This window comes from Podarcis bocagei (assembly GCF_964188305.1).
Source record: "Podarcis bocagei genome assembly, chromosome: 2".
In the NCBI taxonomy this organism is placed as follows: Eukaryota; Metazoa; Chordata; class Lepidosauria; order Squamata; family Lacertidae; genus Podarcis; species Podarcis bocagei.
In genome coordinates, this window is record NC_138126.1 from 55,463,880 (window position 1) to 55,490,895 (window position 27,016).

Consider the following 27,016-nt stretch of genomic DNA (forward strand, 5'->3'; position numbering starts at 1 on the left):
GCTGAGGTGCTAGTCCTGGTGTACAAAAGTGTGTTTAGCAACTACACAATTGGTACCAGGCACGTCTCTTGAAAGGGTAACTTTAGGGTTTTCCTGCCTCTGAAAGCAGCAGCCCGAAGAGAAAAGGCTGAAAAAGACTTAAGAGCAAAATAACATTCTTCCTTAGCATCAGAAATTCTGCAGCAGCAGGTATACATACGCCTAGTAGTGTGTATTTGCTAACTGCAGAGTTTTTTGCAATACAGAATTTGACCTCTTAAGCTCTGACATTTAATATCATTTGCCTTTTATAGACTTGAGTTAATGATTGTTTGGAAGATATATGTAGATGAAGAAGGAAAAGTTACACCAGTCTTGGATCTCCTCCACAAAATACCAATGTCAGGTATGCTTACACAGTACTGTATAAAGTATTTCTTTCCTTGTTCCAACCATTTAATTCCAGCTTCATTCTCTCTCTGAAAGTCTTATTGCTTTGCATTCCTGAAAGTACATCCTGCAAAACATTCATTGTCTTGATAACAGTATTCTTTTGGCAGCACTTAAAGACAAACTACACAATACATATTAATAACAAGAATAAAGTCCTCATTCGCTTTGTTTTAAATAGAAAGCAACTTATTTAGCCTTTTCTCTGCAAAGAAAAAGCATCTTGGAGACACACACACCCTTCCTGCTTCTCTGCCCCAAGCTGCAGCTTGCTGAGATTAGCTGAGTTTAGTTTAATGAAGCCCCCAATGGGTTTAGTATGTCACACTTGCATATAATATGTAGTTCAACAAAATCCGCATCTGTTTATTAAATGCCTACAAAGACTTTGCTGGCTAGTTCAGTTGGTATGTGATGTTCAGCTACTTTCCTCCTGCTTCTTGGCCCTTGTTATTCCCTGTAGGCTATCAGATCAAAATACAGCTGTGATAGTAGTACGCATGAAGCCTTGACTACTGCTTCATTTGTGACTTTCTTGTTTAAGGGGAGTAATCGCCACTGGATCCACTATAATACTACACAGTTTAGGGAGGTAGTCCAAGAAGGAAATTCTTTAAGCCACCAAATAACCAGTTTACTTCTCTCAGTTTCAGTATTTTCAACTGAGAATGTAAGGCTGGGGACCTGAAACCCCTTTTGAAAGTATGATTTTTAGTAAAGAATTGTAAAGGATAATTGTCCCATTCATTACCTATCAACTTACAACTAATGGGGGGGAGAGATACTGGGTTGCAAGTTTTCAATTCACTCAGTATAGGCTCTCTTCATCTTGCCAAACTTCCTACATAAACAGAAATTCAAGACCTACAGGGTTTAATTACTTTCAACCAATAGCTGATTTTCTCCATATTTTGTTTGAATTTTCCCCAAATTTAGAAATGCTTGAATATTGGTATTGAGTAGTGTGAACTAAACATCAAGTTTGTTTGGCATTTATCCAGAAGAGCAAAAATATTAATTATAAACCTCCTGTATTGAAGGAGTGGAATCTCTGTGACACAGAGACTAGCCAATCTGACAAGAAATTTCAGAGATGGCAAATAATGAACACACATTTCAAGAGTTTATGGTTGCCCCTTATTACAACTTGGCTATTAATATTTGCAATTTCCATTATACATTTATTATTTTTATAAAAAAGTAACTGACCTAATTTTGCTTGTTTTAAGCAGCAGCCCATTCAAGCATCTAACCAAGTTATGACCCCTTTTCAGGCTGGATAGCTCTCGGGGGCTGCATTTTAGCTGTTGGTGGAGTCAGACCCTAAAGCAAGAACACGCACCCACAGCCCATGTAGATCAGCGGGGGGATGGGTTTCGTTCATCCCCATTGGAGTCAGCAAATGATGGAAAAGAAGTGGGGGGGACAGGGAGATCATCTTTTATCCACTCAATTTCTTTAGACCTGCCACTGATTTTCAGCCACTACCATTTTCTTTAGCCAGATGCCCAAGATTTCCTGTCTTCAACACCTCATTTCCCTTTTTCTTCTGTGAAAATTCTGGCAGTGTTGCTCCTTAGGCTCCATTAGGCTCCTTAGGCTCCATTGGAGTCAGCAAATGATGGAAAAGAAGTGGGGGGGACAGGGAGATCATCTTTTATCCACTCAATTTCTTTAGACCTGCCACTGATTTTCAGCCACTACCATTTTCTTTAGCCAGATGCCCAAGATTTCCTGTCTTCAACACCTCATTTCCCTTTTTCTTCTGTGAAAATTCTGGCAGTGTTGCTCCTTAGGCTCCATTAGGCTCCTTAGGCTCCATTGGAGTCAGCAAATGATGGAAAAGAAGTGGGGGGGACAGGGAGATCATCTTTTATCCACTCAATTTCTTTAGACCTGCCACTGATTTTCAGCCACTACCATTTTCTTTAGCCAGATGCCCAAGATTTCCTGTCTTCAACACCTCATTTCCCTTTTTCTTCTGTGAAAATTCTGGCAGTGTTGCTCCTTAGGCAGTTTGGCAAAGCCACAGAGGCAATACAAATTATAAATATTAAATGTTTGCAACAGTTGGCAAGTTATAATTAGATAATTATGATATGGCATGCATCCTATTAGTTATCCGTTAGATAACTACATCGATTTTGGACTGCAAACTTTACGCTGAAAATCATTATCAGGAAATTAAAATTTAAACCATCCTGGGGTAATATACAGAAGCCAGGGATTGATTCACCCTGTGAGGCTGCTATGCAACTTCGTACGGCATACCTAGTTCATCTATTTATTTACACTCAAGCCACATTCTTGAGTGTGGAGGCAAAGTGTCTTTCAAACTACCAAAGCTTAGAATAGGACAAAGATATATACAGTGATAGACATGCTAGATGTTGAGAGCAGACTATATATATTTAGTGTACCTATAGGCCTGTGCAGTTGGGGTAGAACTGATAGGTCTAGTGTCCCCCCCCCCTTTTCTTTAGGGAGCCTCCCTTCAAGAAAGTATCCAAGCCACCAAACCAAAATATCCTTCCAAGCCCATCTCCCAGTTTGCAAAGGGTAGCATAACCAGCATAATCAAAAACTTCAGACTTCTAGGGAAATAACAGGAATGCACTCCCACCATCTACCTCCCCTTATAGGTAATCCAGTAGGCAACTAAAAGTACATAGCCAGGCTTAGTTTATCCACACCTGAGAAACAGTACAAGTCCTAATGATACAGAGGTAGAAATGGGTTGTATACTGCTAATGTAAAAAAGTATTTTCTTCCTAAATACAGATGAATGCATAAATTCTAGACCTCATTCAAAATTTCAGTGCTAGACCATTTCAAGCCATTATTAGTATTTAAAGTGAATTGTTAACTCCATATTTTTTTTTCCCTCTTACAGTGGTGGAAACTAACAAGTTTGCATCAGATGCTCCGTACTGCTTCAGAAGTCTACTACATGTGCTTGGAATACAAGCATGCATTGAAACACTGATCAAGTCACTTTGCAATGATAAATGAATACCAGGACAATAAAATATGCATCTATAGTTTATTGAATATAAACATTAAGTTATTTTTCATTTAGAAATCAAACCCATAAAACATGCTATCTGTACAATTATGGCACATATATATATAAATCATCATGACAAATAAATACAGCCATTTTAAATACAAAATGCCAAATAGATAAGTGAATTTTATTTTTAAAAAGTTAACTTTCTGAATCGAAGTGGTTTCTCCCCCCCCCCCCTTCAATAGCATTTCCTAGAACCTGTTCAGATCGACCTGGTAAACTCAAGTTTATAAAAAGTGACAGTTTCTGTTCACAGCTGTATATGTAACAGATTCTTAGATTAGAAATGACACTGAAAAGTTAAATGAAAGGAAGTTTCAAGATGCAAAAAACTTCACTCAGTATCGCAACTGCTTCTTTCCTCAATCAGTGATTAAAGGCAAAACCAGGTTTATCAAACCTTTCATAAAATAGAATTGTGAAATTTTAATTTACAATGGATCAGAAGGCATAGCTACAATTTACAAAATGTAACCTATTTATTTTTAGTCCCAGGATTGCTTATAATGAAAATAGCAAGGTCAAGATCATTGACCCACATACAACTTATCCCATGTACTTGCTGTTTTTTTTGTTTTCCAAGTTAAGTAGCACAACCATTTCAAAAGTCCCCCTGCTCTTTTTGAGTGCCGCAACAGTATTTGCATAAAAGCAAGCTTTGTAGCTGTTCTCAAAAGGTGGAAACCTAGTCCTCAAGCAAACCCCTTAAACAGCAATTTAACTCACTTGACTCCCTGGCCCTAGATTATAAATGTAGAATTTTACCTACTTCTGATCAGTTAGTTCTGACCAGAATGTGCAAAATCAAATAAGCATTGCTGCACATCTATTTGTGCCATTGCCTTGTTTTGCTTATTGCTTCAGGAATATGGGAATGACAGTCTTCCTTGCAGAACCTTTACATACCAAGAGGAAACCTGATATAAGATATTACCTGACACTTCAGTCAGCTAACAAATTTAAGTACTGATTGTAACCAACCATTAGGCATAGCAGTTTACTAACTTCAACCTAGTTATAAGTCTTATTCTAGATAAATGCCTTAACCTGCAGTTGGGTTCCTTGACATCCTGTGAATTGAGGTCTGTAACCTCTATATAACCACATCTTATAATTAAGCTGTACAGCTATCACAAGACAGTTTTTAGAAGTAATGGGAATGAATAGAAACACTAACAAAATTATGTTCTGTGTAAGATGAGAACAAGTTTTTAAATTATACAAGTTTTGAAATGTTACCATTATATTTAATGTTAACTGTAGCAGCTTAATTGGTAATGGCAAGAGTATTCTTTTAGATTTTTAGGGATAGATACTGTACCTTAAAAACAATGAATAAACTGGATCACTGATGACACACACAAAATGTCAGTTAGAACATAAATGCCTACAGTTGAATATAGATACTAATTTTTGAATGACTAAAGCAGCTTAAAATCTGGGTTTCTCACAGATAGCCTTCACCCACTTCAAGTATCTTGCCCCCAGGCAACCCCTATGAAAGTTTCTCCTGTTCTACAAAAAGCCCATGACATGACTTGCCTTTCCAGCATTTTGAATTCAGAGGCTCAAGTCACGCAGCCAGAATAAGAACAGTAATATTCTTATACAATAAGAGAAGCCTATTGCCATTGCACAGCACAGTGGGAAAAGAGTCTGAGCAGATGAGCCCTGCAGCCTGCCAAACCTGAGGCATATATCCTATTATCTGTATGCAAGATAGGGTAAGAGACAGTAATAATCATGCACAGGCACTTCTAGAGAAAATGCTCCTTGCTAACTAATAACTAATGTGAGGTAAGTTTCAAATTCATAGAGTTCACTTTGAGGAACATCTCAATTAGCAATGACTTTATTTTACCCAGCTCTGGGAGAGTTGCAGGTGTTTAATTTAGAAGGGGGAAATCAACAAAATATTAAGTACAAAATTTATCACCCATGGGCAGGGATAATAAAGCCACTATTTAACTTCACAAATGCTTCCCACAGCAGCAAAACACAGGATGGCTTGCTTTACTGGAAGGTTTCTGTATATAAATGAGGCACATGTATAGTTATTTTACATGGAGTTAAAAATATCAGGGGGCGGGGGGACAATTGAATGTAATTGTGTTAACACTGGACCATTTGAAAGAGCTTCATAATTAAATCGTTCTAGTGAACTTTTAAAAGCAACACCTATTTGAGTAAGGACGAGCTGGTTTAGTTTGATAAGGCTGTTTTTCTCTATACCATTAAGTTTCCTTTGTTTTGTAAGTTTACTCGCATGTATTCCAATCACTTTTTTAGAATGGCCACTACAATACCATTTTTGGAAACAACCAAACTCATATTTTGTCACAAGACTAAAAAATATTAAGTTTCAAGCTGAAAACCTAGGCAGCACCATATATCCACTCTCCAGCTTAATAACTACTTTAAATAGGAGCTGGTTCGCTTTTACAATTAATTTGAGCAAGTGCTATTCAGCTGTTCACATACTATTGTTTGCAAAGTTTCATCTGCAAACCTCATAGGAACACTGGTTCCCTGCATTGAAGAATTAAATTCAAGATACTCACTTCTCTGCTTCATACAGTAGTCATTTGATTCAAGCTTAACTACTTTCCCAGCAACCAGTTTACTAAGGGTTTGTAGGGTGCATATATCTGTCTAACTCTTTTACCATAAATATATTCCTTCAAGGTAGTCTGAGTGGTATTTTGTGTTTCTGAAAGGCAGATAAATTTAAAGCACAACTGAAAATAATAGAAAACCAAAATAACTTAATTATTCCCATTCTGTGTTTGATAAATATTTAGCCAGTTACATTTTATGGAGAAGTAGTGTGCAGTCTTCATTTTCTTTCAAGAGATTTGACATCACCGAGTCGTCTTTGGCCTGTGTGTTCTTCAAATAGAAGTTTACTATCTTCCTATCAAGTTTGTACTGATGGTGAATGCTCTCATATGGCTTAAGGTCTAGGTCCAAGACGGAGACGGAAAAGGTGAATCTTGATTTAGAAGTTAAAACCAGTGGCCTCTGCACTGCACTGTAGTTTGAATTTAAAAAGAAAAGTTACTACTTGCCCCAAGAAAAAATTATGACATTAATAGACTTTTAAAAATCTTCTACACATGAAAAAGTTTACCCATTACCTAATCATGACCAGCTTCAGCTGATGCTGCATTTTTGAAGTAGCTGTGGTCTTAAATAAGATACAGCTTTTCCAGTCCAAAATGTGGTGGAATGAAAATTTAGTTGATCATGTTGATCATTTTCCACCTCAGTTTATGCCAAGCATCCCTAAATTGTTATACCACCAACACTGCCATAAAAATGAACTGCACTGAGATGTTAGCAATCTGCTTACTTAAATTTAAGTCACCATTTTCACCAGATTATATTGCATCAGTTATAACACAGGGAGAATATATAGTATTAGTAATCATTTCCCTAAACCAAGACATTTAGGTCTTAAATCTGAAGAAATAAAGATCTGCATAGAAGTTAATATAGCAGTATGTCCTGTTACACAAATTTTGTTCTGATATGTAAATAATATAGCTGTGGTCCCATGAGGCATTTCTCTAAGATTCCCTGGTAAGTAAAGTCATTCATTCTGGTGCTACCATACCAGTACAGGAATGTGTCAAGTATTCCATTCATTTATGTGCCCCTGACACTGCAGATAGAAACCAGCATTAATGGCTAGTCCCTTGGAAGGTGCATCATCTGTGCAGTTGCTAACCACAATATGAGACTCCCATCCTCATGGGACAAAGTCTTTACCATTATTCCCTTACTGGCATAGGAGCAGGGAGCAGAAGCTATGCTGGTAAATTTTAGTTGAGTAAAGTTCTTTAAGTGGTTGGTAGATGTGCACACAAGGTTTTCCAGAAGAACCCCTATTTATATGTTTTAACTGTTTCCCTAACTGAAAATATATATAAATTTCAATGTAACTACCATAATTGTATTTTAAATTAAAACCAGAGCCTTTCTAGAGACATTCAGAACTTTGCAAAGTGAGTTAGAATGTAGCAGACATATTTATCAATGACTGGCCAATGCTGACAGAGCAAGGGGCAAAATGAAGGAGTTCCCCTCAAGGGAAGAAGTGCCCATCGGCCAGTACATATGGGTGTCACCCCAAGCATTCTAATATGTCACGAACCTCTTGACCAAGCTATGTGTACTATTAAGACATCTAAAAAATAGATTACTAGGTTTTCAATAAAGGCTGTCATAGGCATCATCACTTTTGCATGCTTTTAGTTGAATGGGGTTTGGAGCTTAAATTATGATCAATGGACAATAAAATTTGAACCAAAGCAGCGTTAACTTCAATGTATACTGATCATTCTGAAGAGTGCAGACAGAGAACCTCCAAGAAGCATGCATAACATTTTAGATCATCTTACCATTCATCCTGCTGGCAAGGTGAGAGGGCAATCATAATGGAGCAGTCCTTTGCTGTCATTGCAACTCTGTACTGCTGAACCTGCAACAAAATTAAGACAGGACTCATCTAACAGACAATTAAGAATTATAATGGTGACCTAGCCAATCACAAATGCAAGCCAGCCTCTTACATCTTTATTGTCTGTATTGTGTGGCAAAACAACAGTATAAATCTTGACCTCCTGTATACATAGATAAATACTGCAAGGGTCTGCCCCCATTTCAATTTTGGCAGTTGATATGATACCAGAAACAGCTGCTGGCCACTGTTGATTGTACCCATATATTATCTGGGGTATGAGAGAGTCCCTTTCTTGTATTAATCAAGGAAGAGGAATCTAAGTAGTTATTAGGAAGCAGGGCATGCTGCTGGCCCTAGCCCCTACATTAAGCCAATGAAGCCGATGTGTAAGCTTCCATGCAGTCTGCATGGAAACATATACATAGAGAGAGACCTATGCTTGCAAGCCTTTCCCTGGTCAGACACCAACTCTACATGGATGCAAGAGGCTGCCCCTTACCCACATGAATGGGTCTTATGTTCCTCTACACAATCCTGTACATTTATATATGTTTGGGAATTTGATCAAGCAAAAATCAGATTGTATTCATGCTGTTGTCAAATTATGCCACTGGTAGGCCACACAGGTATAGGTACATCGACTTCATGGAATATTTCACTGTACTCCAAGTAGTCAAGTAACCAATTAATTGACAACATTACAACCCTACCTCAGTTCTACTGAGCCACATGTTGGAGCCTACAACACTAGTAACCAGCAGAGAAATATCAGCCAACACATTTAGCAGACAGTTTTATTCTCAACATTAATACACCACTTTCCCTCAAAGCTGCTAATAAAACCAAGTCATAAAACAAAAAAAAATTAAGCAGTTCTTACACCTGGAGCCTTATTAGAGCTTTAACATGTTTAGGTTTCATTGTGCTGGCGCCAGACTTATCTTTGGCCAAACTTTGCTAACTGGAGGCTCCCACTGACACAAGGGGAAGGGGCAATTTTTGACACCAATTCCTCCCACCTGCAGCATTCTATGCTGAATGAAAACAAGCTCTGGAGAGTCAGAGTATTCCCTGGAACAATGTGAGAGGTAGTGCAGAGACAGCAGGGGTAGTGTGGGGGATTGCTCAAAATTGCCTTCCATTTCCTGCCACAGGAGTGTCCAATTAGAATGTTAGTCCCTATTTATATAGCACACAAATGATGCTGTGATCCATCACTTCTGAGTCACGTAAGCACATAAAGAATTCAAGCATAGGTGGATGGCTTCATTGGTTCCAGGGGCAATGTGGGAGAAAGCACTCAGGTTGTGTCAATCGCATCAGCCCCAATATGTGGCAAGGTCAGATGAAGCCCTGTTCCACTTCTAATGCAGAGTGAAATGATTGGGTGGTGGCTATTAATACCAGCATTTTACTTACGAAAAGAAAGGAACCATTTCCTGTTCCCTTTGACCAGGTGTACAGAGGCAAAGGACTTGTATTGCTAATACAAACTGAATTGGGAGTGCATTAAGAATTCCTTGGGGGGGAAACGTCTTATCTTTACCTAAAATTGGTTCAAAGTAAGGCAATGCCTTCCATGCAAAGCTGGTCTTAATATACGGTACCATTAGCAAAATCTGCATAGTAATTAGTGGTGTCACCAAAAATTGTAATTACCTCATCTGTATTATAAACTAAGCATGATTTGTCTCAGACGTTTTCCTCCAGTTTGGACTGTTATCTGAGCAAGTGAATCATTGTCTGTTAACTGGAACACTACCACTACACCTTACCCATCAGAAGGCCTTCAGAAGGCACAGATGCCTTGGGGAGCTACATTTCACAAATACCTGCTGCCTCGGATCATCCTAAGTCCTGGAGAGGGAGGCCTCATAAAGAGGCTTCCAAAGGGATGTTCCTTCTCACTACCAGGCTGAATCTATGTTCAGTCTAGAAAGATCATAACTTAGTGGTAGACCACATGCTATGCACACTGAAAGATGCAGGTTCATTTCCTGGCATCTTCAATAAAAGGAATAAGGTAGCAGATAACAGGGAAGACTCCTGCCTGATACTCTGGAGATAAACCACCGGTCAGATGAGACAGTAATGGAATAGATGGACAAACAGCCTGATCTGGCATATCACAACTTTCCTACATTGCCCTTATGTTCAGAATTTATTTATTTACTAGATGTATACCCTCCTTTTCAACTGGAGTCCTCAGAACAGCTTACAACTTTTATGAAATGCAAATTGATATGTAAAAAGCCAAACAAAATGCGTGCATCTGGAGCAGACATCTGGTGTCTCTCTCCTTGTATCTTCTTCACAGGGTAGTTGGTACCAGGTGGCCTGGAAGGCAGGGAGGCCACCTGCAGCAGGAACCCCATCTTCCCCTGCCTCCCAACAGAGAAGCTGGCATTAGGACTTAGATGTAGATCTTCTGCTATGCTAGGCCCTAGCCTCTCTTTCTTCAGCAACTGTTCAGAACATATGCGAGTATAATAATTATCTGAAAATGGCATCTACTAATAATTAATAAGAAGGAACTTCAGATCCTTGCCTTTGTCAGTGCATATGCTACTGTTCCATCATCTTCAGTTGAGATATCTAGTAGCTTCTCATAGAATGATTCATTATAAGGCCCATCTATCTGTAACACATTCCTTAAAAAACAGGGGGGGGGGGAACCAATTAGAGAACAGGTCAAAAACTAGAAATACATAACTGTATTGCCGATTATACTATATTCGTGTATCATTAAACAATTGCACCAAATTTGTTTCCACTGCTGTTTTCTTACCGTACATCTAGCTGCTCAAAAACAAAAGTGTTTTTAACAAGTGAGGCTGTTGCACCCTCTAGTGACCTTTGTCTAAAATCACAAGAGATGAGCCATGGAACTAATATTGCAAAACAAGGCATCTCCAAAGTAACATTCTAGTCTTTTGTTTTTGAAATAGAACCTGAAATAAAAATGTTGCAGAGCAAAGTGCTTTTGTTCAGGGTTCTGTCTAGTCTGTCATGTCCATTTTAAAGTGTTTTTGTACTGCTGCAAGATGCTCTTCATAGTCCAGACCAACTTGTCAGTCCATTTGTGTGTACTTTGTGTGTACTTTTTGAAATAAGAAATTCAGTATATAAATACTTAGCAACACTCTTGTTTTTTGGGTCTACACTGACTTAGAAAGAAGCAAGTCCCTAACAAAGCAAGTCCCTAACAATGCAGAAGTCTCTCTTTAATTCCTAATGTGAGCAGAATCCACTGGCTTGCACTTAACATTAAATTTTGGTTTAGTACCCAGAGGTGAGGAACCTATAGCCCTCCAGATGATGTTCAACTTCCAACGTGGCCAATGGTCAGGGGATAATGGGAGTTGTCTGGAAGCAGACAGATTCCCCCACCCCTGCATGTAGTGCTGTGTGGGTGAACCTGAACAATGTCCACTTCCACTGAGTTTAATTTCAAGTTCGAAGAAACTGAGCTTAGTGTTGTGTGAACCAGGAATCCTGGTTTAAAATAAGCAATGGTTAGCTGAAAACGCCATCCACAGTTTGAAGTTGGCTTGTTTATCAGATACCATTGTTTGTTTTAAACCAGGACTCCTGGTTCACATATAACACTATGTTCTATGTTATATTCTTTGAAACCAAAAGCAGTATTGGCAGAAAAGAATATTACAACCTCTGCATCAGTCCAAATGTTATATTCCAGAACTGCAGAAATAATCCATATGTCACCAACTCAAATGCCACACTGCAATCTTGTTGGTAGATCCTCTTCTCAACAGAGGAGGAGTGTGCATTTTATGAGAACCAGCCCATTACTGTCTTTCTTTTCCCAACACAGAAAGTGAATAACTATTACTGTGTTAAAGAAAAGCTGTGTAAATAAGAACAAGAACTGTCAAAAAGGCTATTTTGTGACAGGAGTCCTTTATCCAATGTGGTATGAAAGAAGGGCAGTTGCCAACAATATTGGTAGTGTGGCATTTGGGTCAGTAAACTGTGGGTAATTTCTGCAGTATAACTTCTGGATTTATGCAGAGGTTGTAATATTACAGACCACCTTCTTTACTCAAGACGCTAAGCTAAGCTGTATATTACGACTCAGAGCTGTACATAGAGTGACATCATTGTTTTCTTAAACTGGTAGATCTGAAGGGTCAAATAAATGCAGCATCTTCCCGCAAGCCCTAATCCCCAGTATCATGGTGAAGATAATCCTAGAATAGCTGAACAGGCCCTCCGAGTTTTAAATAAACCTTAATGAGCCTTTGAGAACAATCTTCCACATTGCTCAGCGAGCTTCACTAAGCTCTACTCCATTCCACTTGACAAGTTAAAAACTGGTGCCATGAAATCTTACCTCTCTTTGGGAAACTCTTCCAAGTATTGCTCCACTCTGTTGTACAAAGGATATACACCCTCAATATCCAGCATATCCAGCATCTGAGCCTGGAGTGTTTTGTAGAGGAGACTTTCTTTGGGCAAGCCAGAGGTCTCCATTTTATTTTTGCCTGAAAGGAAAGCATGTATTCAAAACTGGTTTGACAAAAATATATATACAAACCTCTCTGCTCACAACTAACAAAAGCAAAGTTATGGAGCAGGGGAGATTAACCATGCCCAATTTACGTATTTCAAAACAAAAGCCAGATTTGTACCCCCAGTTCAAAAAAGGAAACAATGAGGCACTGTAATTCAATGTTCATTTCCAAAACAACAGAGAAATGTAAGTCCTTTACTTCTCCCAATATTGAGGGAAGATTTATGGTGATATGCTAATGCTACTGCAAATGGCATACATTTTTAAATGTCAAGGCCTCAAGTTGTACAATATTTGAGAGCCAATCCTAAGAAGAAATATTATCTTTGCACATTTTGAAAATACCCAGTTCCCCACCCTCAAGCTATTCAGAAGAAAAATTTCACCAAACTGATTTAATTGATTTTTAATCATGCACATCTTTGCAAATCTAAGTTTTGTATAAAAGGCACATTTTACACAGTGTAGATTTTTAATGCCATATTCCGGGGGTTCCCAAACTATGGTCCACAGACCATCAGTGGTCTGCAAGCTTCATTCAGGTGGTCTACATGTGTGGCCATGAAGAACAGCAGGAGCAGCAATTGTGAACAGCACGTACAGTCCATTCAGTATTCATATTGATTTTTAATTGTGTTTTTATTGCCACTTTTATTTCTCAACATTTCAATGTTGCACTATGTTGATTGTTTCATTAGGGCAAGTACTCCTTATCTCCCACCACATGCTGTTCTGGAGGTTTTCCTACACCCTCATGAGATAATTTAGGGAGGCACAGTGGGAGGAAGCCCCAATGCACAAGCAGAAGTTCTTGCACGGGCTTCTGCTATCAGGACTCATTAGCTGAATCCCGCCCTCATCAATTTTCAAGCAGTCCGTGGCAAGGAGGGGAAGTGCAGAAGCTGCTGAAATATTCTATTAACTACAGCTCTAAAAGCAACAGCATAGGCCTAGAGAAACAAAATATGCAAGTTCTACAAGTCTGAAGAAGCGGGATGCCCAGAATTAGCTTTGCGTTTTCTACACTGAAAAATCTCTTGAAAACTCTGCAATATACATGTGAAACACACGGGGCTTTGCAGCAAATAGACAACTTGAAAATTACAGTGCAGACAATCATTTTATCAATGCATTCTGAAAAAATGATTACTAAAGTAATTGATTGATTCACATACTTTTATGTATATTATGCAGACACAGTGGGGAAGCATATGCACATCTAGACTCATACTTGTATGCTTTCCTGACAAGTATTAAGGTTAGAAGCATAGCAGATTTTCTGATTTAAAAGCTAAGTACATTATTGGGAAGCCAGAAAACCCAGATTAGACAGAGATTACTTACAGTTCAACCCAGTGGCAACCACACTGACAGCAATGCATATCTTGCTGTACAGTATTTTATCATTTGAATTCTAGATGGGCAGATGAAACTCAGAAATTGCTTACCATTTCTTGCTATTTCTTTACTGAAAGCACTAGCTTCACAGAAACTCCTTCCTTGTGAGGAGGGAACTGTCTTCATATCACCTGCTTTGCAGGCATCTGTGCTACTCAGTAGAGCCATTGTTATTACATGGATTAATTCTTTCAGAACTGTCCGTGTACAATGAGTTCCATTGACCAGGCCATTTGAAGGAAAGAAAAAAGGCTTCAGGTGGCAAGCAAGTTCATTCAAATCAGAGAGAGCGTCCTCATTATCTTTACAACCATAAATTAGTTCACCATTCTGTAACAGGAAGGAAAAAGAAGTCATACATCTAAATTTTTATTTTTTCATATTAGCAAAATGTATGGAGTAAGAGACACTGCATGCTTGTATGTCCTGTGCTTTTGTGGCTTGGAAAACTGGGTTTCAAAGTGGGAAGCTAGGGACCGAATCCTGCTCAGCTGTGAAGCACACTAAATAACCTTGCATAAGGGGACACTTCTCCTACCTCACAGAGATATTGTCAGGTTGTGAACTAAACGTACAGCAGCAGATCAAGTCTGGGAACAATCTGGGTAGACAGATTGAAGTGTGGCAGGAGAAAGGTGTGATTTGGCAAGGGAAAGCAGCAGGCAAAGGAAGGGGCAAACACATCTGCAAACCTTAGCTAGAGATTAAGAAGCCATGCTGCTGCTTTCCTCTTCCAAATTTCAGTCTCCCCTGCCACTTTTTCAAGAGCTAAGGAGCAACCTGGTTTCTCAGACCTAGAACTACTGCCAAGCATAGTTCCAGCCTCAGCTCTCTGGAAGAAGGCCAAAATACAAACCTAAGTTAAAACAAGGAGCTTATTCAATTGCTAAGTGGGATACTACTAATTATAAGTCATGAGGAAGAAGCTTAGCCTCTGACAGGAAAAAAGATACTTAAACAAAAAAAGTTATTGACACAGAACACAACTTAAAAACAAATTAGATAGAAAGACACCCACTGACTTTAGTGAATTGTTTAGCCATGTATATTTAGCAAGCAAGTCTTTTTCCTCTCGTTTTGCTTTCTTCAGAATTATCTGATAAATTGGTACAAAGCATATTAACAAATTAATAAAGGCAAGGTTTGTTCAAAACATTATTTGATCACTGTGCTAACATACAGGCTCACCACTGAACAGATCAAATTACTAACAGTACCATCAAAAACTAAAGACAGTCAGCAGAGGGAGACAGGGCTCATGTATGCCATTAATCTACAACTGTGCCATGCAGGTGCAGATTTCAGAATTCTCACTATTTCAGTTTAAAGTGGAACAAGTAATGCAAAACACAAATATTTGTTTATGAACTTTTGTAGTTTCTAGAATTAAGCTTTTCATGGAGCAGACTCTGCACTTTTAAAACACAGAGTATGTACAGCCATGTACTGGTGTACAACTAGTCAAGTTTGCTATTTTGGTTTATAATGAGATTAAGTGCTAGATAAAGACTTCCTTTATAGAACAATTCCTTATGTTCACCACACACCTTATCTGAATGCCACTAGGAAGGAAAGATCCTGTTGAATTTGGCTAATACAGGGCTAAAAAATGAGAAAGCAGGCGGGATACACCTAATGAGGACATACGCTTACACAATGGGTGTTTACCCTCTCCTCCCCAGTACATCCCCCCCCAAAGGCTCTGGAGGTTAGGATAACCTCCAGAACAGTATGCAGGGTGGGGGAGATGGAGAACCATTTCATCTGGCTAGCTGAAATGCTTGCACTGACAGAACAATCAGAAGATTATGACATTGAATTCCTCCCATGGTCTCTGTTGTGGTAGGATTCACCAAAAGAACCATCACATCAACAGAGGAGACTTGGGAGGACAGTCAGTGGTTGTGCTGAGATGCAATGCTTATCTATAGCTGGCACTGCAATAATAAGGCTGAGTGAGCAACCCTTGGGATCACACTGCACAGCTATTCAGTCATGAAATCAGCAAGTTCTTTCATTTTATATTAACCAGTTTACAAGTTGCCTGAACCCTAAACTGTGGTTAATCTTGACTATGGTTAACTGAAATAAAGCAGCTTTAAAAAACATGGTTTGAAGCAGGCTCATTTTAGCTAACTATAGGAAAGATTAAGACAGTTGGACCATGTTTAGACATGGCAAATTGCAGTCAATCTAAACAAGAAGTAAACACTGCCAAACACCTCCTTGTAGCACATCTCAAAAGTGTGCAATCCAAATGCTAAAATGTGGCTTAGTACAGCAGGAGAACCTTTAGCCCTCAGGTCTAATTAATCCCACCAGACCTTTGAATTTGGCTAATAAAATCATTTTGAGTAAAACACACCAACATGTCAGTCACCAGAAGTCATATGATAACAGATCTTTCTCATCATATGATCTTTGTAGCTGACATTGCAAATATTAGTACTGTGGTACTTAGTACTAAGATCAAAAATAAGCCTCTATGTCCTCTTTGACAGCAACAGGCAGTAGTTTCACACTTCAATTCAACTTTACATAACCATATTTGCACTTCCTCCATTTCCTTGCCTATCTCTACAGATTTTTTTATTTTAGGAAATGAAATAAATAACTTTGTTTCTATATGCATCAATATGTATCCAATTTTTATCCAGTAAAGACTGTCCTTGTTGTATTTAAGTCTGTGGGACTAGCAGCTGGTCACCCAGTAAAGCATACTAACAAGGGGCAACAGACATGGTGAAGAACAAAAACTTATTGCAATTTCCAGTGCACCTTACCTTAAATATTTTTAAGTTATTCTGTGCTTCCTGTAGCAGACTTCTCAAGGCAAAGTGCATTCGCTGTTTATTTCTAAAAGGAAAACCACATTGGACTATCTAAAATGAAAAAGTGTGACCAGGCAAACACTAAAACATTCTTGCTGCCTCTAATCTGTACTCAGTATTTCCTTCCGAACCTTTATTCTCAAGAAACCTGCCTCTAATGTTTGGGCATCATCTTCAAGACCTCCTTCTTCAGCAAGGTCTTTCTGAAGCCACATTTACACTTGCCCATAACTGCCATTGCCACATTACTTACCCCTTTGATATCGCCACCAGAACCCACCCTTTTTTCTCTAACAGAGAAGATTCTCAAGCTAGGAATACTGTCCTTGCCTTTCATTCAGCACCTATAGCACCTGACCCTACACAAAATTGAAAAGATTTTTATTAAAAATACAAAGCAATACAGAAATTTAAAAATAAATAAATTAAGAAACAGTAAATAAGTAGTATTAATGGTAGTGATACAAACCTAACACAAAACATTCATAAAAACGTAACAGCTCTCACCCTGAGAAGAGATCCAGAGGACAATATTTACTTTGCCGTTTCCACTTTCCTTTTGCTACCTGTTAAAACACATTATTTATGAGTACAAGGTGAGATCCCAACTATGTATTCACATTTTCTAGAAAACATCTGCAACAAGCATTACACCCGTAGAACCTTTAGGATCTCAAATATACAAGTAGCTCATGCAATTTAAACTTCAGTGGTGTCCACATGTTATTTGTCATATAACATCACCTGTTAAATGTTAAGATTTGATCAGCTAGCAGTTACTTGTCTTTTGTTTTCTCTAACAAAAGCATTTCGTCTCTAGTTTCACTGTAATGTAGAGCATTTTTGCAAGTGCAGAAAGGTCTATGGTGATGTGGAAATTCTCCTCCACATAAATCTATATGTTTCTCAATGAAAACAATATGTCAAGGAACATAAGAAGTTACACTAATGCTTTTTGATAAAGACACAGTGGGTTAAATGAGTTTTTTCATATATATTTTATCATAAAGGCATTCACAGAATCATAGAAGTGTAGAGTTGGAAGATGCCACAAGGGTAATCTTGTCCAACCCCCTGCAATGCAGGAATCTTTCACCCAACATGGGACTTGAACCCACAACCCTGAGATTAAGAGTCTCATGCTCTGAGGTATCCCAGTTCTCAATTACAAACTACACCCAAAAATGCTCAACTAAGAATGGTACTTTATTTATTCCTTAGACAAAACAAAATTATATGCAAGTACTAATCTCCTTAAAATATGTTTCAGTAAAGCAAGCAATAGGCACAATTTCAATAGTTCTTGTTTGGTGGACTGTACCCAAGATGGAATGTTAGTTCTATCATTTTACTAACCAAAGGGGGGGGGGATATCTTGTAGATAAGACATTACCTTTAGATGTTGATGCATGCAGTAACGACATACTTTGTGCTTTATCTCCTGTGAAACATGACTGGAGAAAGGGAGGAAGCCACATTTGGGCTGCAAGAATAAATATTTAAATATATTAAAATTATTAGCACACTTTGTATTTAGAAGGCACTATTTGGGCGAGGGGGTCTAAAATGACATTTGAAGTGTCTTTCTCTCTGGATCTAGCCTTTCTCCATAAATAAGTTTTGGTAGACGTGTATATATTCACCCAGATACATGTGAGCATCAGGATTATCTCTCTTCATGCTCTGTGATTAATATAGAGAAGGGCTACCTTAATGATTTCTGATACATCCCAAAGCAGTATCTCCCTCAATACTTGTAAAACATCTCAATTAAACTAACATTTAACCAATCCAATGCATAACTCGTAGTTTTTAGAAAGAGTTATGTGTTAACTGTTCAGTTTTCAGGTTTGTAAATAATTTAACTTTGCATAAATGCCAAAAAATTAACATATGAGAAGAGGTCATTTATAAATGTCTTTTTCATTATCACATAGAAATACAAAATCATTCTCTGTAGTCCTGTTGTCTGTCCCTATCTCCTTTGTGATAAGAGCAACTCTCAGCATAAGGGAAAACAGTCTGTATTATTTATTATTATTATTTTTGCTCTAAGCTTCTAATTGTACAGGTTCAAATGTTTATACAAAGTTAAACAACTGGCTGGCATAAAATGTTTCACCTATTATATCAAATCACCTCTTCACTGTACCTCTAATGGTGACACAGAATTCAGACTGTTCACATTCACAGTACTTTGGGGCCCATAATTTCCAGCAAAATAGCTCCACAGGGAGTTGAAGGGGTGGCAACACCAAAGAAACAGGGGCTCATACTCTCAGCAACTAATTATTACTAAACACAAAGTGAGTATACAAGAACAGGCCTTGGCTCCAAGAATTTAAAATGAGACACATTTTTCTTGACAGACCAGCTGCCAGGCGAATGGGGCTGTTCAAAGTTGAGGGGGGTTTTTTGGGTTTTTGTTTTTTTTTTTTTTTTTTTGCTTTTAAAATCCTGACAGACTCACCTTAATCTCTACACAAAGTATTGGTCGATGTTCAACAACATGTAGCCTAGTAAGGTTAGGAAGGCACATAGCATAACCACTAAGAACATCCATGTCTTTATCACAGCGAGACTCTGTGGATAAAAAGAAATAACTGTCTGCATCCATGTTCAGTGCTGAAGTGTTATGGGCAATACAAATAAACTCACAGCCATCAGTTTGCCACCTTTAAGAGGAAATGTTGTCTTACATTACACTGTAGAAGATTTTTCCAGAGATTGTCTCTCCCGCATCTGTATCCATCATGAAATGCAATAAGTAAAAAGAAAACAGACAGGAACCCACATTACACTGCTTCGCCTGCATGCAGGAGATACTCCTGCTTCATTTACCTTCGTGAATATACTGAAATCACACAATGTTCTTCCACTGCTTAACATAAGCGTGCCTTAAAAGTCTAGTCAGTATTTGGATGTGAAGCTGCCTTAGAGCCCAAGTGTAAGCTACTCTGGGACTTCAGAGGAAGTGCCCCTATAAGTGTAATAAAACCGACCAATAGAAGAACTACACCAAATGTTTGGGAGTTTAAGCAGAAAAGACTTTTGATGTGGCTTTTGTGAACCAGCACAGTCAAGCCAAACATTCAAAAATTTGAGTAAAAGGGATCTCCAAGCATGTTTTCACCTATATAAGAGCAAGAACACTTTGCATTTCACCCAAACAACCTGCCTCTTTAATTCATTATAGTCCACCCCTCTAGCAGGCATCAAAAATACTTTTAGAAAAGGCCATTCTCTCCCAATCCCATCTTCTTCAGAAGGAAAATTAAGTATCACTCTTTACTCATGTCTCCTGAAGTAAGTGCAAGAAAGGCAGACCCCATAAACATGTAGTGGGAGACACAAGGTGCCACAGTCATTCAGGCAAAAAGAACTGCTACATCAAGCATGATGTAGCACCAATGCTGTTGTGCACAGACAACTTGACAGCCACAGTAAGCTAGCAGGACACTTCAAATGCAAGGACAAACTGTATTTTGTGGATTTATTCCAGAGAGGAAGTCATATGTGTGAAGCAGCACCAACAATCTTGAGGCATGGTTCCATTGCTTAAGTGGTCCAGCAAACCCTGCATTTTCAAAGCACTTAGCTAGTGTGATTACACTTACTACAAATGTTTGCATCATACAACATCTAAGAGGTTCTGATTTTTACCAGCTACGCACTAATAAAACAGGACTGCCATTAAGTTATTCGCACAACTGGAAACTATTTTGTAAAATTTTCCATAAACACAGAAAGATCTCTTTGAAGTCCAGAATTATATACAATCTTTAGACTAAAAGCATAATCTATTAACATCTTTGTACAAGACGCTGCAAAAGCAACTACTACTTAGAAAGAACTACAGTGGTACCTCGGGTTACATATGCTTCAGGTTACATACACTTCAGGTTACACACTCCGCTATCCCAGAAATAGTGCTTCAGGTTAAGAACTTTGCTTCAGGGTGAGAACAGAAATCGTGCTCCAGTGGCACGGCAGCAGGAGGCCCCATTAGCTAAAGTGGTGCTTCAGGTTAAGAACAGCTTCAGGTTAAGAACAGACCTCCGAAACGAATTAAGCACTTAACCCGAGGTACCACTGTACATTAACTACAGAACAGTAAGGCCAGAGGTAGTTCAACAAATCTTTTAAACTGACCAAAGAATCAATGTGGTACCATGGCTAAGCTTCTGGGCTTCAACATGAGAAACCCACATTAAGTCCCTGCTGACTATGAGGCACAAACAGCTTTAACCTACCTCAGAGTAATTGTTGAGGCTACAAGTGCTGCTCTGAGTTCTTTGGAGGAAGGAAGGGTAGAATAAAATTGCAGGCAACATTATTCTGTCAAAAGCCTCCATGAAGTTTACTATAAGAGGTCAATAACTTTGTTTTGTGTCCCTTCTCCAAAGCAACATAAATGCCGGAGAAAAGTTCAGTCAAGTGCGGTTATAAATAGAGCATAAACTATTTTCAAGCCAGAGTGTTTTATAACATTCGACATGCATAGTTTTAACTTTCCTTTTGCAAATGTTTCCCAAAGTTAGAGAATTTGGTTTGCCGAAACTATATGCATGAATACCAGCACATCTTTGAAACCTTTACAGAAAAACCACTGTCATTTTATGCACTGGTTGTGAAGTAGCTGCTTGAGAAATGCAAGCCTGTAAATTTACCTGACAGAAGAATCTGCACCATGCTGCAGAAAATGGCTAACTCAACAGGTGTGACACCTAGAACGGAATTTATCTGAGCCAGCAACACTGCACAATATTGTTAGATCTAAGAAGAGAAGCGAATAATTCATCCACCAGGATTATATGCACAAATAAATTAGGCTCCATTAATCACAGGAACTGGAATTTCACCAGGACTAAGTGACCCACCATTCAAATATTAAGCAAATTTTCTCCCTCTTAGCAAGGCCTCGGGTTGTGTATCATTTTGCATCCAAATACAAATGCGCCAGCTTTACCAAAACAATAGGCCATTGTACTATTTTTTATCCCTAATGAGAACAAGTTTATTTTAGGGCAAGTTTATTTTGAAAGAGGGATTATATTCTTTATCATCTTGGTGATGTAACATGTTTGCATGGGCCTGGCTAACTTTTCAGAAACACCACCTTAAACTATTAACCAGCACAAGCTTCACTGCCAAACAGTTCGATTCAAATGCAAACATACACCATAACTGAAACACTCCTTTAGAAAAGTACTAGTGCCCAATTTAACAGCAAGTTAAACAGATGATCACACCTGCTACCAAACAGAAACTCAACTCCACAAACATTCCATGGGAAGTATGGATGGAGAGAGGCAATGCATACAGGGAATTATTCAGGTTATGCTTAACTTAGATGCATCTGTAGAAGAGGTAATTGAGGGAAGCACCAACCTTTATTAATTTCACAGACAAAGGGGAAAAAATCATTTTTGTAGGGTTATTCGGGGGGGGGGACAACTGTTTTGCCCCCTAACAAAAATCCTTGGACAAGATGAAATTAGTAGACAATATGAGAATCAGGTGGGCAGAATCCATCCAAATTTCATTTATGCCCCAGGTGCATAAGAAAGACTCAAATGAAAACAAAGAGCTCACATACTTGCAAAAAAATAACTGGAGGAATCGATCTAGCCAGAATATGTCTCACTTTTGGAGGCAGCATGTGACATTTTCTCCTCACCCTTCCCTTCCAGGAAAGAGACTCACAGTCAGCAGTAGTCTTCAGAATTCTGGTGCTCCGTTCTGGAGCAGTGCACAAAGATGTTTCTCTGTCTCCAAGGAGGGAGGGTGTTCAAAAAAGCAACCCCTATACTCTGCCTCCAGAAATAATGACACATAACAGCCCCTTTTGCCTTTCAGGAAATGGGAAAAGTAAAAACTCACACACACCAACCAACCCCAAAATTGCAGAGGGTGCACACATGGCTCTCTTGCCTCCTCACTTGGGAGGCAATTCAATTCTCTCAGGCAACCAAGAAAGCATTTCCAATACTGACTGACGTGTGTGACACATTTTGCAATTCTGTATTTTTTTTAAAAGCAGACTTCAGATAAGGCACATTCCATATTTTGTGCAAGTAGTCATGCCATTATTTTAATTCCTTACCTGGCCTCTCTGACTGGATCTTTAAACAAAGCTGTTTCAGAAAGTCCAAAGACAGCTGCACAACCTCCTAAAGAAAAAAGGAAACATTATTTTACACAACAAATTGCACAGTTGCAACAAAGTGAAAGAGCACTGACTTGAAACAGAGTCACTTTGAGGATCCTTTAGGTGGAAAGGTGGAAGAAAAATAGACAAAAATTTACATGACATTCCTATAGTTGGGAAAAATAGTTTTGTTTGGCAATCTTGCCCAACTCTTCTTATAAAACCGTAATTGTGACAAATGGGGAAAATGGGTTCAAGTTATGTCACATTCCTAGTAAGAAGTACTCATATTTACATCAACAGTTCGTCCCATTTGTCACTATGTGCTAAGCATGATTACATCTTTTCCCTCTCCTAAGCACTTCTGTAGCCAAAGCAGTGACTGAAAAAAATTCTTCACATTTTAAGTTTCTCAGTCAGGAGCAAACAGCCCTTAAGTCATTAATCATTAGCATTAAACACTCCAGCTGGAATTCAGGAGAATAAATTAAGTGGAAAGTCCCCAGCGCTCCATCACCTTTCCTTGAAGAGACAAGGCTGATTAGGCTTTCCACTGAACTCAAAGGAGACTCCGATCTTAAGCAATATGCACTTATTAGGAATATTCAGGTTACTGCTGAATATTTAAGTAGGTGTTGTATATTTTCTCTTTTATATCTAAGCAGCAATCAACTAGAACAGTTTTAAATTTTTTGATCAATTGATACTGAAGCACAGAAAATGGCCCTGTAAGAGCAGGGCAGTTTTTCTGATAGGTTAGTTTTGTAACTATCCATTCATCCTGCTCTTTTTCATAAAAGGAGCCCAGGGAATCAGACAATACAAAAAAATTAAAGACATTAAGAACATACACATCAGAGAAGAGTTCTCCTTGGAAGAAACAGTAGTCTGATATAAAGGTAGCATCATGCTAATGGGGGGTTCCTCTTTTCTTTCAAATATAGAGCTTTGGGGTTCTTTCATATGCAACAGTTTACATTTTCATACAGAAGTAGTATACAAGTTATGTTTTTCTTCAGAGATTCTTTTCACATAAACATTTTAAGACCTTTTTTTTTTAAAAAAAAAGGAGTAAATGTTTACTGCATCCCTCACTCAACTGAAGGATAACCTATCAGAATTGGGGTATTTTAAAATTTCAGTAGCAGAATTAAGATTGAACATTCAATAGAGTCGCAGGAAACCCACACACACTCCTGTTGCTACTCTACAGCTCAGTCTATACTGCAGAGGTGAGCACAACTAATCCTAGAGATACGTAATAGACATTTTGTCCACTGCTCTATGTTCTATATGAGCAATCTAAAAGCAGGTTAAATATGGAGATTTAATGCAATGTTCCTTCATACAAAAACCAAACCAACCAGCTTGGCTACAGATGTTAACAAAAACACAACAGTAGGAAAAACACTAAATTAAACAAGAAATAATAGTTACCCCATGGTGAACATACTTCTCCCCAAAAAACTGCTTCATTATGTGTTTGCCAAAGTATACTATGTTCTGAAGATGTTGAAAGATTTCTTCTGGTGTCTAAAAAACAAATTATAAATTGCTGTTGAAACACAGATTATGCAGCATTACTAGATAACAGTTAAATCTACTTAGAAACAACCTGAAAAAGATTACAGTGGTACCTCGGGTTAAGAACTTAATTCGTTCCGGAGGTCCGCTCTTAACCTGAAACTGTTCTTAACCTGAAGCACCACTTTAACTAATGGGGCCTCCCGCTGCTGTCGCCACGCCGCCACCGTGCAATTTCTGTTCTCATCCTGAAGTAAAGTTCTTAACACAAGGTACTATTTCTGGGTTAGCGGAGTCTGTAACCTGAAGCGTATGTAACCTGAGCTACCACTGTACTTTAAATTTGCAAAGTCCACAACACCCACCATAAGCTACCAAACAAAATGGTCTGGTTCCCATGTCATATTAGTCAGAAATGAATTTAAATACAAGTGACACTTTGCTTAAATCTTCTTGCTGTATGCAGTGGCATGGCAAGGCCATAGGGGCAATTGCTCCGGGCACAAAATTCTGAAGGGGCGCAACCAGGTGTTCTCACTACAGGTCCGCTCATCAATGACATGTGGCTGAGCTTCTGCAGCTAAAGAGGGGCAAGTTGCAGCCGGGCCAGGCCTTCGGTCAGGCCTTTGTCACGACAAGCCATATACTGGCTTGTGTCCCTGTGGAGTGGCAATAGCAGAAGTGGGAGAAAGGCACAATGACGGCTTTTTAGCCGTGTACTCAAGCATTATTTATTATTATTTATTAAATTTATATACCACCCCTCATCCAAAGATCATAGGGAGGTTTACAACATAAAACAGCATATTTTAAAACTATGGGTTAATGTGACATGAGAATCAAGCCATTATAAGCAGCAAGTTTTTCTACTACTGCTCCCATATGCAAAACTTGATTTTCAAAATCCGGTTAGCAAAGACACTTCTCCACAGGGGGATTTAACCGATTATCAAACTGTGTTCTAAAATCCCAAGTCTTCTGCAATACTAATATGCATTGACTTTGTTTCTTCTACTGGAGCCATTTTTGCTTATTACAATGAAATAATTCATATGAATAGTTACTATTCTACAGTGCTTTTCATTGAAGATCATCAAAAGCACATTTATCAAGATCTGGCAATATCTCAATCTACTAATTGGTTAAAAGCCCAGCTAATCAAAGGATTGCAAATCCTCAGATCTCAGATAATGTTTTAATCAAGCTGCTGTTGGTTTTTTAAAAAAATAATGCTGAGGCCTCCTTGAGCTCACAGAAAGTGGGAATGAAAATTAATTCTCCTTTTTAAATAGAAGTAGCTGAAATTTCTTTGGTGGGAAACAAGAAGGATAAAAGGGAATAACAAATGATAATGGTCTCACCTTGTCTCGATTTGGAGGAAACTTCAAAAAACGTAGTACCACACAACGCTGAAATTTAATTTAAAAAATGAGTGAATTAATATAGATTTGTAATTTGGAAAACAAGCTGTACCAACCCATTGCAGTAAAATAATTTGCACAAGTAAGGCACTTTATCTATTAAGCAGGGGCACTGTTGTATGTGGCAGGCCTCAGGATTCCTGGACTTTTCTACCTTTTTAGTTTTTTACTTTGTTTACATGGCAGCTAGGCTCAATGCAAAGTGTAGTGCCCATAAGATCCCAGCCATCCATTATCTTAATTTGCAAATTTGTGTTGTAAGCCTGTTCCTGAATCCTTTAAGTACTTAGCAGTGCCCCTGCTTTTAGGGGAAGCAAGCATACATTTGCTCAGTATTCTGTGCATTCTTTATTTAGTTATCAATGCATTGACAGGTGACAAACAAAACATATCAATTGATTTTACTGGATCAGATCAGCAGTCCATTTAGATTGGCAACTGTCAACCTGGCACCCACAAAGGCCTTCAATGGTGCTCTAGCCAGAGGCCCTAGACTATAAACTTTAATTTTTTAAAAAAGTGTCTAGCACTCCAAGAAAGAAATTTACCGTATTTTTCGCTCCATAGGACGCACTTTTTCCCTCCTAAAAAGCAAGGGGAAAAGTCTGTGCGTCTTATGGAGCGAATGTGTGTTCCCTGGAGCCAAATCGCTGTTGTCCTGTGCTCCTGGGCTGCTCTTTGGGGGTGGGGGGAGGAGCCACGGTGCTCTGCCGGCAGCCTCTGCTTTCCCCGAAGTCCCGACAAGGTTTGCAAGCAGCGGGAAGGCTGTGCGCTCCCGGGCTGCTCTTTGGGGGTGGGGGGAGGAGCCACGCGGCTCTACCGGCAGCCTCTGCTTTCCCCTGAAGTCCCGACAAGGTTTGCAAGCAGAGGGAAGGCTGTGTGCTGCTGGGGTGCTTTTTGGGGGTGGGGGGAGGAGCCACACTGCTCTGCCTACAGCCTTTGCTTTCCCCTGAAGTCCCGACAAGGTTTGCAAGGTTTGCAAGCAGAGGGAAGATTGTGTGCTGCTGGGGTGCTTTTTGGGGGTGGGGGTGGGGAGCTACACTGCTCTGCCTACAGACTTTGCTTTCCCCTGAAGTCCGGACAAGGTTTGCAAGCAGAGGGAAGGCTGTGTGCTCCTGGGGTGGAGGGTGGGGGTGGGGAGCAGCAAATTGCTGTCTCTCAGTGCCTCCTAATTCAACTGCAAAGGATTGCCT

General features: G+C 38.9%; 2 protein-coding genes across 5 annotated transcripts in view; one reads left to right on the top strand and one right to left on the bottom strand.

The window, feature by feature from the left end:
* CENPP (centromere protein P) overlaps positions 1-3,486 on the top strand; it is a 165,201-nt gene extending 161,715 nt beyond the window's left edge. For all 3 annotated transcript variants that reach the window (XM_081177137.1, XM_081177136.1, XM_081177138.1), the window contains exons 8-9: positions 294-385; positions 3,323-3,486. In XM_081177137.1, coding sequence (XP_081033263.1) covers positions 294-385; positions 3,323-3,441 — 211 coding nt within the window. In that variant the 3' untranslated portion in view covers positions 3,442-3,486. The remainder of the gene's footprint in view (positions 1-293; positions 386-3,322) is intronic.
* IPPK (inositol-pentakisphosphate 2-kinase) overlaps positions 3,459-27,016 on the bottom strand; it is a 33,523-nt gene continuing 9,965 nt past the window's right edge. The window contains exons 2-13 of one of the 2 annotated variants that reach the window (XM_081176750.1): positions 25,764-25,811; positions 24,316-24,411; positions 22,834-22,900; positions 19,198-19,310; positions 18,121-18,210; positions 17,235-17,293; positions 16,680-16,752; positions 13,947-14,226; positions 12,319-12,469; positions 10,513-10,615; positions 7,903-7,982; positions 3,459-6,530 (exon numbers count right to left, since the gene is read on the bottom strand). In XM_081176750.1, coding sequence (XP_081032876.1) covers positions 6,305-6,530; positions 7,903-7,982; positions 10,513-10,615; positions 12,319-12,469; positions 13,947-14,226; positions 16,680-16,752; positions 17,235-17,293; positions 18,121-18,210; positions 19,198-19,310; positions 22,834-22,900; positions 24,316-24,411; positions 25,764-25,811 — 1,386 coding nt within the window. In that variant the 3' untranslated portion in view covers positions 3,459-6,304. Of the gene's footprint in view, positions 6,531-7,902; positions 7,983-10,512; positions 10,616-12,318; positions 12,470-13,946; positions 14,227-16,679; positions 16,753-17,234; positions 17,294-18,120; positions 18,211-19,197; positions 19,311-21,397; positions 21,504-22,833; positions 22,901-24,315; positions 24,412-25,763; positions 25,812-27,016 lie in introns of those variants that run through there. The other variant, XM_081176751.1, reaches the window with a different exon arrangement.